Source organism: Sciurus carolinensis, chromosome 4 (assembly GCF_902686445.1).
Source record: "Sciurus carolinensis chromosome 4, mSciCar1.2, whole genome shotgun sequence".
Taxonomy (NCBI): Eukaryota; Metazoa; Chordata; class Mammalia; order Rodentia; family Sciuridae; genus Sciurus; species Sciurus carolinensis.
In genome coordinates this window covers 171,538,251-171,552,139 of record NC_062216.1, presented here as the reverse complement: position 1 = coordinate 171,552,139, position 13,889 = coordinate 171,538,251, and the positions used below count along the sequence as shown (strand labels likewise).

Here is a 13,889-nt window from a genome sequence, read left to right as displayed (position 1 = left end):
GTAAAGTTTTTAAAGTTCTTTATAAATTTTGGAGATTAATGCTCTATCTGAAGTGTGCGTGGAAAAGATTTTCTCCCACTCTGTAGGCTCTCTTTTCACATTATTGATTGTTTCCTTTGCTGAGAAAAAGCTTTTTAGTTTGAATCCATTCCATTTATTGGTTCTTGCTTTTATTTCTTGTGCTCTGGGGGTCTTGTTAAGGAAGTCTGGTCCTAAGCCAACATGATGGAGTTTCTGGCCTACTTTTTCTTCTATTTGGTAAAGGAATTCAGGTCTAATTCCTAGGTCCTTGATCCATTTTGAGTTGAGTTTTGTGCAGGGTGAGAGATAGGAGTTTAATTTCATTTTATTGTATATGAATTTCCAGTTTTTCCAGCACCTTTTGTTGAAGAGGCTATCTTTTCTCCATTGTAAGTTTTTGGCACCCTTGTCCATTATGAGGTTACTGTACTTACGTGGGTATGTCTCCGTGTCTTCTATCCTGTACCATTGGTCTGCCTGTCTATTTTGGTGTCAATACCATGCTGTTTTTGTTTCTATTGCTCTGTAGTAGAGTTTAAGGTCTGGTATTGTGCTACCTCCTGCATCATCTTCCTGCCCAGATTGCTTTGGCTATTTTGGGTCTTTTGTTCTTCCAGATGAAGTTCATGATTGATTTCTCTATTTCTATGAGATACGTCATTGGGATTTTAATTGGAATTGCACTGAATTTGTATAGCGCTTTTGGTAGTATGGCCATTTTGACAATATTAATTCTGCATATTCAAGAACATGGGAGATCTTTCCATATTCTAAGGTTTTCTTTAATTTCTTTAATTTTTTTCTGTAGTTTTCATTGTAGAGGTCTTTTACCTCTTTTGTTAGATTGATTCCCAAGTTTTTTTTTTTTTTTTTTTGAGGCTATTGTGAATGGAGTAGTTTTCCTAATTTCTCTTTCAGAGAATTCATCACTTATGAATAGAAATGCATTAGATTTATGTGTGTTGATTTTATATCCTGGTACTTTGCTGAATTCTTTTATTAGTTCTAGAAGTTTTCTGGTGGAGTTTTTTGGATCCTCTAAATATAGAATCATGTTGTCAGCAAATAGTGACGGCTTGAGTTTTTCTTTTTCCTATTTGTATCCCTTTAATATCTTTGGTCTATTTAATTGCTCTGGCTAGTGTTTCAAGTACGATGTTGAACAGAAATTGTGAAAGAGGGCATCCCTGTCTCGTTCCAGTTTTTAGCGGGAATGGTTTTAGTTTTTCTCCGTTTAGAATGATGTTGGCCGTGGGCTCAGCATAGACAGCCTTTACAATGTTCAGGTATGTTCCTACTGTCACTATTTTTTCTAGTGTTTTGAGCATGAAGGGGTGCTGTATTTTATCAAACGCTTTTTCTGCATGTATTGAAATAATCATTTGATTCTTAACCTTAAGTGTATTGATGTGATGAATTTTGTTTATTGATTTCCAGATGTTGAACCAACCTTGTATCCCCTGGTAAACCCCACTTGGTCATGGTGTACTATCATCTTAATATGTTTTTGTATGCAATTTGCCAGAATTTTGTTATGGATTTTTGTGTCTATGTTCATCAGAGATATGGGTCTAAGGTTTTCTTTCCTTGTATCTTTGTCTGGTTTGGGTATCAGAATGATACTAGCTTCATAGAGTAAGTTTGGAAGGGTTCCCTCCTTTTCTGTTTCCTGGAATACTTTGAGGAGTATTGGTGTTAGCTCTTCTTTGAAGGTCTTGTAGAACTCAGTTGAGAATCCATCTGGTCTAGACTTTTCTTGGTAGACTTTTGAAGACTTCTTCTATTTCATTGCTTGAAATTGATCTGTTTAAATTGTGTATGTCTTCCTGATTCAGTTTGGAAGGATCATATGTCTCTAAAAATTTGTCAATGTCTTCGAGATTTTCTACTTTGTTGGAGTATAGATTTTCAAAGTAATTTCTAATTATGTATTTCAGTGGTGTCTGTTGTGATATTTCCTTTTTCATCATGAATTTTAGTTATTTGAGTTTTCTCTCTCCTTCTCTTTGTTAGTGTGGCTAAGAGCTTATCTATTTTGTTTACTTTTTCAAAGAACCAACTTTTTGTTATGTCAAATTTTTGAATAGTTTCTTTTGTTTCAATTTCATTGATTTCATTTCTGATTTTAATTATTTCCTGTCTTATACTACTTTTGGCGTTGTTCTGTTCTTCTTTTTCTAGGGCTTTGAGATATAATGTTAGGTCATTTAGTTGTTGATTTTTTATTCTTTTCTTGAATGTGCTCCATGCAATGAACTTTCCTCTTAGTACTGCTTTCATGGTGTCCCAGAGATTTTGATATGTTGTATCGTCATTCTCATTTACCTCTAAGAATATTTTTTATCTCCTCCCTGATGTTTACTGTTATCCATGCTTCATTCAATAGCATATTATTTATTCTCCAGGTGTTGGAATAATCTCTGTTTTTTATTTTGTCATTCATTTCTAATTTCATTCCATTATGATCTGATAGAACACAAGGCAGTATCCCTATTTTTTTTGCATTTACTAAGGGCTGCTTTGTGGCATAACTTGATATATTTTAGAGAAGGATCCATGTGCTGCTGAGAAGAAAGTGAATTCGCTCGTTGATGGATGAAATATTCTATATATGTCTGTTAAGTCCAAGTTATCGATTGTGTTATTGAAATCTGTGGTTTCATTGTTTAGTTTTTGTGTTAAAGTCACCAGAATTATTATGTTGTGGTCTATTTGATTCCCGGAATTGAGAAGGATTTATTTGATGTACACTGATGTTTGGGGCATAAATATTTACGATCATTATGTCTTCCTGATTTATGCTTCCCTTAAGCAGTATGAAATGTCCTTCTTTATCCCTTCTGAGTAACTTTAGCTTGAAGTCCACTTTATCTGATATAAGGATGGAAACCTCTGCATTTTTACTGAGTCTGTGTGCATGGTAGGTTTTTCCCCATCCTTTCACCTTTAGTCCGTGGATGTCTTTTTCTATGAGATGAATCTCTTGAAGACAGCATATTGTCAGATCTTTCTTTTTAATCCAATCTGCCAGTCTATATCTTTTAATTGATGAGTTTAGGCCATTAACATTCAGGGTTATTATTGAGATATGATTTGTATTCCCGGTCATTTGGGCTTATTTTTGGTTTTTAACTTGACTTGGTTTCTCCTTTGATTGGTTTTACCTTTAAGGTAGTTCCTACCTCTGCTAACTTACATTGTTGTTTTTCATTTCCTCCTCATGGAATATTTTACTGAGAATGTTCTGTAGTGCAGGGTTTCTATTTGTAAATTCTTTTAACTTTTGTTTATCATGGAAGAATTTTATTTCACCCTCAAATCTGAATATTAGTTTTGCTGGGTATGGGATTCTCGGTTGGCAACCATGTTCTTTCAGAGTTTGAAATATGTTGTTCCAGGCCCTTCTTAGCTTTTAGGGTCTGGGCTAAGAAATCTGCTGCTGTCCGTATTGGTTTTCCCCTACAGGTAATCTGATGCTTTTCTCTCTCAGTCTTTAAAATTCTATTTTTATTTTTAATGTTAGGCATTTTCATTATAATGTGCCTTGGTGTGGATCTGTTGTGATTTTGTACATTTGGTGTTCTGTAAGCCTCTTGTATTTGATTTTCCATTTTCATTTTTCAGGTTTGGGAAATTTTCTGATATTATTTCATTGATTAGGTTGTTCATTCCTTTGGTTTGTATCTCTGTACCTTCCTCAATCCCAATAATTCTTAAATTTGGTCTTTTCTTGATGTCCCATAGTTCTTGGAGGTTCCGTTCATGATTTCTTACCATCTTCTCTAGTCAACTTTATTTTTAAAAGATTAAATATTTTGTCTTCATTGTCTGAAGTTCTGTCTTCCAAGTGATCTAATCTGTTGGTGATGCTTTCTATTGAGTTTTTTTAATTTGGTTTATTGTTTCCTTCATTTCAAGGATTTTTGTTTGTTTTTTCCAGAATCTCTCTTTATTGAAATGATCTTTTGCTTCCTGCAGTTGCTCTTTCAACTGCTTATTGGAGTGATAATTCATTGCCTGCATCTGCCCTCTTATCTCATCCTTTGCTTCATAGATCATTTTAATTATGTATAATCTGAACTCTTTTTCTGACATTTCTTCTACCATACCGTCATTGGATTCTATTAATATAGAATCTTAGTTTGTTTGGAACACTTTCTTCCCTTGTTTTTTCATGCCATTCACGTATCTTCCCCGTCTAGCAGTGCAGATCTTGGGTGTTGCAGTTTCCCCCCTATAGGCTAATAGTGATCCTGCAGGTTTTCAAAACCTCTCATTTAAGGGAGAGATCAATATTAGCAGCACCCAGTACAGACAATATGCAGCCCTAAACCAAATAACCCCTATGGAGATGTTAACAATATTGTCATAGTAAACAGAGAGGATGAGTTCAATTTTTATCTACAGTATAATCAATAGATTTGCAATGAGGTCTGCAGTTTCTAATGGTAAACAAAGAGGATGGGGAGGGGTTTAGGATATAACTGTTAATGGGATAAAAAAAAGAGTATATAGAGGTACTAGATCATAGGAAAAGGAGAGCAGAATCAAAAGAAGTTGGTTGTTAGCATGAGAAAAGGGAGCAGGAGACTCAAGGAAAAAGGTGAACAAAAGGAAAATAGAGAAAGTGAGAAAAATAAAGAAATAAAAGCTTAAAAATTTCAAAAAGGAGGAAAAAAATCTACATAATAACAATCATATACTATTCAAACCTCCCAGTCTTCAGTAGCCTGTTACTTGAGAGGTACCTGACATGAGCCTACAGTCTCCAGCAGGCATCTCAGGATGGGAGTTACCCCACCTAAAGATGGCAGCTTCCACTTCCAGGATAATCCAAGATGGCTGCATTGGCTTCCACATGTGTTGGTAAATGGGGAGCCACAGCGTGGGAGCTGAGTTTGAGTGGGGCACAGGTGGGCAGGGGGTCCTGCAGGTCCTGGATGTTGTCCCAAAATGGTGGCAGCCACATGTAACCAAACCTGTGGGTACTGGGACAATGGACTTCCAGGCAACAGTGGGCAGCAGGTGATCTTCTGGTGGTCTTCTGGTGGTCTGCAGGCTAACAGTGGATAATCAGCAGGTGGACCTTGGGCAGTGGGTGATAGGTAGGTGAAAGGCAGGTGATAGGCAGGCAAGAGGCAGGTAAATGGGAAAATGGCAGATGATAGATGGCAAGTCAGTCACTGATCTGCACTCAAAAAGTAGGCAATATGCTGGCAGATGGCAGGTGATGGTGGTAGACGAATGGGGTAAACAGCATGGAATCAAAGAGCCCTATTATTTATTCTTGCTGAGACTTTATCTGTACTGCTTTTCTGCTGCTGCCTCCTGGCTTAAGCCATATGAATTTATTATCTTAATGTTTGGTTGGTGAGAAGCTCAATCCAAACTCACTGGGCTGGAATTCAGGAGCCAGCAGGGCCCCCAAGAGCTCTTGGGGAAACAATTTCTCATTTTGTGGCTTCTACAGGTCATCTGCTCCTTGGCCCCTTCCTTCGTCTCCAGAGCCACCAATGTCATAATCTTCCCTGGCTGCAGCTTTCTCCACTTTTAAGAACTCATGTGATTAGCTTGCACCCCCATAACTCAGGGTACTCTTCTGTCCTGAGGTCTACCCTTGTCACTTGGCTGAAGTCCCCTTTGCTTATGAGGTAAGGTGAAGTGTCTGCAGATCCCGAGGGTCAACTCTCCAGATAACAAACCTGAAACAAAGTATCTCATGGACTTTAGAATTTTAACCAACTCCCTTCATCTTTTCATTCAGCCTGTACCACCATTAACAGAATATGGAGACATGATCTCTTTGATTTTTCCTTACTTTTAAAAAATCAATTTGTAGAACTATTTTACTAAATGATTTTGTTTACCTTGGGTTTGAAACTTCATATAAATTCATTGCTGCCATTTTCAATTCAGTATTAAGCACCTAATCCATGTGGTATTATAAAAAAATGTTTAATACTTTTGCTTTCTTTTAATCTAGATTTGGACTTAAAACCACCAGTAAAATCAATTGGAAACAATTTTTAACCTCATTTAATGAGCCTCAGGAGTTGGAAGTCAGTTATATGTTTCCCTCAAAAAAAAGAAATAGGTATGTAAAAAGAAAACTTTAAATTTGGTTACACAAATCATAATGTATAAAAGACTGGAGAATATCTGAGGTTTTTTTTTTTCCCATTTATTGGATGACCAATTAGTCTCTTTTGAGTAATCGTCAACTTTTACATACCGATTATTTTTCATACATTTTTCTTATGTAAAATAGCTTCAAACTATAAGGTTAGTATAATTAAAATTCCAATTTCTAGATGAGGAAAGTAAGACCAGAAGAGATGGTGAGGGAGTCATGTGCTCAGGCCCTGGAGGTGGTGAGGGAGCTGGAGGGCTCCTAGTAGCGCAGGCCACCTCCCGTGGTGCCCTCGAGTCCCACGGGAAGGGACTGCCGTGCTGACTGGTCTCCGTCACCACGAGGTGCAGCTGTCCTGGGTCCTGGAGGTTGTTTGCCTTGGGCGTCCGTGAGCCTGCGTCCTGGCGCCTGTTGTAACTCCAGCTCATTCTACCATGCAGGCCATTGTGGGGCCAGAGAAGTGCAAGAGGACCTACTGTTGCGTTTGGAATTCAGACATTCCTCACAGGAGTCTTGCTTCTGTGGACTGCATTCTGTAGTGATTGCCCCACGTGAATCTTAAAGAGAAAAGCCAGGCTTCACGATGTCACGTGTGCATAGAGATCAGTGTGTTCCCTTGTAAAGTAAAAAGTTCCACAGAGGCAAGTCCCGTTTCACTGGGTCCCCTCCGTGTCTGGGGATCTCTGAGTATTTAATGACTGCCCTGGTCACCAGCCTTCCATTAACTGGGAGTCTCTGCTCCTGCTCTGGGATGCAACTCTGCAAATCCATGTCTTAAGTGAAGTGACTTCTGTTTTTGTTTGTTTTCTGATTTTCTTGTCTGATAACACCTTGCCTAGCATTGTCAGAATTAAACTTAAAGTTTTATTTACTTTAAGGCCATGATTCTCAACTGAGGACAGTCTCACCTGCCAAAAGGCACTTGGCAATATCATGAGACACTTTTGATCATTGCACTGGGGTGGAGCTACCTACTGACAGCTGGTGGGTGGAGGCCAGGGATGTTTCTTGGCATCCCACCGTGAGTCCCCTGCAGCGAGAGCTGCCAGTATCAGTGGTCCTGGGTGGATGGAAACTCAGGGAAAGAGCATTTGTTCCCACCAGCGCTGGCGATCCTTAGAAAAACTAGGCTCGTGAGTCACACAAGGAACTTGGACTCAGGAAGCCAGTCGTGTTTCTGAAGAGTGGTGGGTGTGTGCTTCTGCGTTCTTGCACAACTGGAGGGGGCTGAACTGGCTCCATGGCTGCAGCCACAAACCCGATTCACTGTCACTCATTGAACACTCTCAAAAAGGGGGGCCGACAAGCACTCTGTTTTTAAAGATCCTGGCGTTTCCTGCTCTGTCAGTCCATGTCGAGGTCAGTTTGCCCACCAAGTGGATGATCATGGGCACATGTGGATGGTGGAGCCTGAGCTCAGGATGAGAGACAGAGGCAGAGGGTGTGATAGGATGGATGGACGCCGAGGGAATTGCCCCCATGGCGATTTCCCTATTAAATATCACAGCAGCTGAGTGACAGTAGGACCACACAAGTACCTTCCACTTTCAGGAGAGTCACCCACAAAGAAAGCATTATTATAGTTGTAACATGCTTGTTTTTTGCGTTAAGAAAGAACAAAGTTCAAGACTGTAATCTTACTCCTGTTTTTCTCCTAATGCTTTTGTAGCTTTGACTCAGGAAACCAACCTTTCAAGGAAAATATTATCACCAAGTTATTTAGACATGCTGAAGACAGCTGTGAGGCATTGAGGAAAGCATTACTGATCATCAACACGGTAAGATTTTGAAATCCTTTGGTTGAAACACTCATTGTTTCTAAGGAAGCTAACACTCAGAGCAAGACTCTATAGTCACCTGTTTATCCATGCGACAAACTTTGTCGGAGCGCCTGTTGCATGCTGGGAATGGCTCTGAAGGCTTAGGGATGCAGGACTCAGCTCGGTGCTGAACAAACTGCAGAGCAGCCAGCAAGTGCCAGCAGCAGGGAGAGGTGGGTGGTGAGGCTGCCAGTGAGACCCACGGTCACCATGCAGCTAGCATGTCCCACCACCTGCAGACCGCCCACCCTGACCTAAAGGCCACTGGTTCACAGCCAGCTTGAGACCCACACCAGGTACCTCCCCACAAGGCTACGGTCCCTGCTTGACTTTCTGACTGTGCTGCAGAGGAGGCCGCTCCCAGGATTTGCAGCTCGCTCTCTCTTGCTGTAAACAGTAGTCCGTCCACGTGAACGTGTGTGTTAGAAAGCACTGTCTCCCTAGTTTGCTATTTGTCAAGCACTTTTGGTAATTGAGGCTCTAGTTAATAATGAGTAGGGTGAGTTACTTGTCCTTAGATTCTACTGGGACCGGGTACAAAAGATCCCATACTGCAGAGCGTCACGTAGCCTCAGCTTCACCTTCCCAGGTGCTGCCCAAGGGGAAGACCAAGCTCAGGGCTGGCACTGGGGGAGCCACCCTGCCTGGCTGCCTCGGGCTGGCAGTGTGCCTGCTGCCAGCCTAGGCTGCAGTCACTTGGGGTTCCCCACACAGCGTGGATTCAGAGGCGTGGGCTCTGTGCTCCTGGGGGCTCGTACCTCTTTTAAACACAGTCTGCCCCCTTTATCCATGGGGGACATGCTCCAAGGCGCCCTCCCCTCAGATGCCTGAGGGCCAGGTGGGACGAGCTCCTTACAGTCAGGTGCTGCTCCCTGATGGTCACCATCTGAACAGCGCGTCGCGAGCGATTCCGTCATGTTGTGGGCACAGTGGAGTGTCCTCCGCAGACCTGTGGCAGAGCCCACTGCACACCTCTCTGTGCCCGTCATTGGCCAAACCGATGGCAGGCAGCACATGACTAGCTGGACCATTTTCCCTGCGCCTAATCCCTGTGATGAAGTTGAACTTACAAATTAGGTGCAGTAAAAGGTGACTAACTAGTAATAAAAATATAATTAATGTGCTGTAATAAACGTTATGTGAATGCTCTCTCTCTTCTCTCTCTCAATACTTTATAGTACTGACCACAGCTGACCAAGGATAAAAGTGAAACCAGGTAGAGGAAGATGACTACAGTCCTCTGGCCTGTGTGACTGGCTTCTCTGAGTGAATGACATTGAGCACCAACTGTGTGCCCACCTGCCTAAAGTGATTGGCAGGTGCACACTTGGTCTTCTCAATACCCCTGTGAGGTAGACAATCATCATCTCCATTTTTTTCTTTTTTTGGTATCAGGGATTGAACTCAGGGGCACTTGACCACTGAGCCATACCCCATCCCTATTTTGTATTTTATTTGGAGACAGGGTCTCACTGAGTTGCTTAGTACCTTGCTTTTGCTGAGGCTGGCTTTGAGCTCAAAATCCTCCTGCCTCAGCCTCCCGAGCCACTGGGATTACAGGCGTGCACCACTGTGCCTGGCTGTCATCTCCATTTGACAGGCGAGGAAAGGGAGCCTGGGGCTGGGAACCAGCCTGAGCTACCTGACTAGGAGCAAGGTTGCTCACCCTCTGAAGTCTCACATGGCGGCAGCGATGGTCATACCCCTTGAAGTTACATCATGTGGAGCTTCTAACCAGCGGTTCCTACTTCCGTTTTTCTTGGTCTTGGCAATGGAAATACTGGATAAGGAGAGCCAGGGAGGGAGCCAGGAGAAGGCAGGGCTGGGCGTTCCCACTGCAGAGAGGCCTGCAGGGTGTCTGGAAGAACGACTGCTTCAGATCTGCCCCAAGTCAGGCACCCCATTTGCTGTGCGTGCTCCCTCCAGACTCTGCTGCCCTTGCTCCGAGTAGTCTTGGGCATGACCATCACTCACCTTTCAACCAGCTGTGGCTCACCTCCTATGACCAGATGTGGTGTGCGTCCTGCCTCCTCACCTGCGCTTCCTCTTCCTGTTATTATTTACCAGTGATACGATTCATTATTAGAAAACCCAAAAGACTCTTCCCCCAAATGTTACAATTAATATTAGAATTTTGAAGGTCACTGGAATCAAGATCAGTATGCAAAGACCAGTAATATTTCTACAAACTACAATAAATAGAGAAAAAATTTTAAAGCATTGCTAAAATGATTTTAAAAATCAAATACCTGGAAATATCTTAACAATAAAAGTGCAAATTGTCTACATTGAAGAACACAAAGGTTGCTTTTAGAAATAATACATGTCCTTCATAAACCTTCAGAAAACATAGGAAGGAACACTTCCTACCTGATTTCGAGGCCAGTGTTACTTGGATACTGAATTTGCACAAGGGCATCACAAGAAAAAATGCAGACCAGCATCCTTCATGAGTTGACTGCATTCTCAACAAAATATTAGTCAGATCCAGTAACGTAGCAAGGATTCAGTGCTGTGAACACGTGGGACTTGCCCCTGCACTGGAAGAGGGGAGTGGAGTAACTATGCACCTCTTCTGGGATGGTGACAGTGTCCAGCATTAGTGGTGACGATTACACAGAAATCATTAAAAGTTACTGTGATCCCTATTTGGACATTAAAATTGATTATCGATCCCAAGCCAAAAAATAAGCATATATTATATATCCCCTAATTTAATTTACCCAGACAAAATTATTTCCTTTTCAGATGTTGGGTCTCACTTAGTAAACCATTTTGTTGCATTGATATTCACAACGTCTCTCTGTGAGGGAGGGATTCTTTATTTCCCCTCTTTCCAGTAAACAGGACCTCTCAATTTTCATATTTAATTTACTTATTGACAACTTTCAATTCTGGGGGAGGAAATGTGCCTCAGAGCATCTCGCTCATAACGTTTGCTTCATGTGTCCTGGCTGGAAGCGATCTCGCCAAGTAATTGTCCACTTATGTAATTGATGAGGTTGGACGTACTGAGAACAAGTGTAATTAATATTCTTAGTAAATTGGCAAATTATAATTGAACTGCCGGGAAATTCTGAGCCACCCAGGTGGGTGTGGGGAGGACTCTTCACATGGTAGATGCCCCTGGGGAAGAGGGTCAGCCTGTGCCTCATTCCTCACATGGCCATCTCCTGCCCACCGGGTTGGGAACACCATGGGAAGTACATCTGGAAGGTTCTAGCACCCCCAGGCCCCTGCTCTTGCACATGTGGCATACTGGTCCTCAACGGAGGTATTCTTGTCTCAGATCACAATGCTGTTTGGTCAAAGCTCACTCTGTACCAAATGATGCTAAATATGTATAATGCTTTTCCTTCCTTTTCTTTCTTTCTTTTTTAAATTCCCTCATATACCCTCTCGTGCTCAGAAACCTAATGTAAAGATGACAGGGGAAGAACTGCGACGCATCCTAAATTGCATGATTGTAAAATTAAGTGATTCAGAATTCAAAGAACTGATGCAAATACTTGACCCTGGGGGCGCTGGAGTGGTCAGCGTGGGCTCCTTCCTTGACCTGCTGGAGAACCCCAAGGTGAGTTTCCCAGCGGCTTCACTCTGCTCTTCTTACTTAAGAGTTCAGTGATGGAGTTGTTTGATTTAACTTTTAGTTTCCAGATCTTATGGAAGGATGATATCTGACACTTCTGAAAATCCCTCTGTGGACAACCCTGTGCTTGTGACTGGACCTTAGCAGGTGTCGGTGACGACTGCTCACTGTGAGGCTCACCTTTTAAGAAGGTGCTGCTTACTGCTTCTAGTGACTGACACTTGCTTTTAGTACCTGTTTCTTTTGCATGGAGAGTTGACATTTTATTATTATAAATGCATCTGTAACTTTGATAGCTATTAGCATTTAACATTTTGAGACTTTAAAACGACAGATTAATTTTAGATAATGCAAAGAGGCTTCAGCAGACTCTTGCTGCAGTGTTCGTTGAAGATGTCCGTTAACAGGTACAAATTAGCTTCTGATTTTAGATTTAAGAAGCTGCCTGGCTATAGAGCTACATCAAACTGTCATAGGAGAAGAGCTGTCTCCAGAGAAGGTCCTAGGAGTTCCCAGAGGGGTGGGGGAATTTGACTCAGGACTAGAGGGGTTCTTGGCACACGTGACAGAAAAGAATTTCAGCATGTGCTCTGCAAAGTCATAGACAGAGGTTTATTTAGGAGGTAGATACATACTGAAGGGAGAATATGGGCTATTGAGAGTGAAACGCCTCACCCAGGGTTGGGGCTACCCCATTTATAGATGGGCTGTAGTTGGGGTCAGATTGGAGGCAGAGCCAGGGTGGAGCTGCACAGTCCTGCACCATCTTCCCTGAACTTGACCGAGGGCATGTTGCTCAGGTTTACAGCTCTGCTTCTGCACCTTAGCGGTTTGTGGGCGTTTCCCTTAAGACTCAATCTCTCTCTTTATCCTAAATCTCTGTCTCAAAACCAGTCACATCTAGGGTTATACCTTTGCCTCAGATGTGACATGTCTATTGAATGGATCCCACTGGGGTGCCTGGCTTTGGGGACAGGGTTGAAAACATTTGACCAATGCCACGTGTATCCTATTCTAATGACTTCTGGGTAAAATGCAGTTACCCTCCTGAGTAAGTCCTTCCCCCGTTGTGGGTTTACACCGTGGTCTTGCAGAGTTGGGTGCACACCTGTTGATCCATTGGACTGAAAGTGTCGTGTTCATCACCTTCTCTCGGCACCTCTTGGAGGCAGTGTTGGCGGACCACACTGTGTGACTCACTTAAGCGTTCTGTGGTTGTGCGAGTGACAGACATCCACTGTGGAATATTAGGAAATATTCAAACTACCAAGATGAAAGTCAAGATGGAGCCCCGGGTCCCAACACATGCCTTCCTCTGTGTGCACACGTATTCCCCAGACTTGAACCCGTGAGTTATGTGACTCCCTAGCCCATTTTTTCAACGTCACTTCACGTGGTGAGCCTTCCCAGCCCCCCAGCATTGAGGCTGCTCATGAGGGTGTGCGTACATGTATGTTTAAACATGAAAGACCTCTTGACATATTTTCTAGAAAATGAGTGGGAGAGGCTGACAGGGCAGACAGGGAAGAGTTGTCCCGGGTGCTGTCCTGTGGAGCGGGCCGCCTGTGGGAGCCTCGACCCGTCTGCTGCTGGTGCTTCAGAGCAGATCCGAGCGGCTGCAGCCCTGGGGCCCGGGAGGAGCTCGGGCCTGTGTGCAACGCCGCCTCCCCACTCTGGGGCTGCGAGGGCAGGAGGGCTCCCCTCCCGAAGACTCCTCCTCTGAAGCCAGCCTGGTGACAGTCCCCTCGTTGGGCTATTATGGACAGTTAGAAGGGTAACACCACGAACTGTGGACATTAGAATCTAGTGGACATTAAGTTCAGTCATCTTAGTAGTATGATTTCCTGAGTGTCCCCCTTCAGTAAGGCCACGCACATGTCCTAAACCCAGGCCATTTGGTCCTTCCTGAATCCCAACTCAAAGTCCCTTCCACATGTGGAAATGAAGGGCTGCAGCTTCTCCTGAAGCCTGCGGAGGAACAGCTCTTGGGAATTGTCACATCGGGACATCACAGCAACCCTGCACACGTGGGCTGGATGCTCCCTGCAGGAGGGGTGGTGGCCTTTGCTCAGTAGAAACTAGACCACGTCAGCCATGCTCACACCCCTCTTTTGGCTTTCAGGGGCTCTAGGAATAAAGCAGAACTTCCAGAAGTGGCTGGCGAGGAGCCTGTGTGCCCCCTGTCTGCCCTCGGCTCCCCCAGCTGCCCTCCCAGGCCTCAGCACTGCGGCTCCTTCCTACTCCTCCTGCCTGGCGGTGCCACCTCCAGGGCCCAGTGTGCCCAGCACCTGCTCAGGACCCTCCCTGAAGCCTCTGGCTAAGTTCCATC

The 13,889-nt window shown here is 43.4% G+C and overlaps 1 protein-coding gene across 3 annotated transcripts in view; it reads left to right on the top strand.

Annotated features, from left to right (window-relative positions):
- Positions 1 to 13,889, top strand: part of Efcab6 (EF-hand calcium binding domain 6) — a 218,837-nt gene that overhangs the window by 106,241 nt on the left and 98,707 nt on the right. For all 3 annotated transcript variants that reach the window (XM_047549258.1, XM_047549257.1, XM_047549259.1), the window contains 3 exons: positions 6,005 to 6,115; positions 7,821 to 7,929; positions 11,381 to 11,545. In XM_047549258.1, the coding sequence (XP_047405214.1) occupies positions 6,005 to 6,115; positions 7,821 to 7,929; positions 11,381 to 11,545 (385 nt within the window). The remainder of the gene's footprint in view (positions 1 to 6,004; positions 6,116 to 7,820; positions 7,930 to 11,380; positions 11,546 to 13,889) is intronic.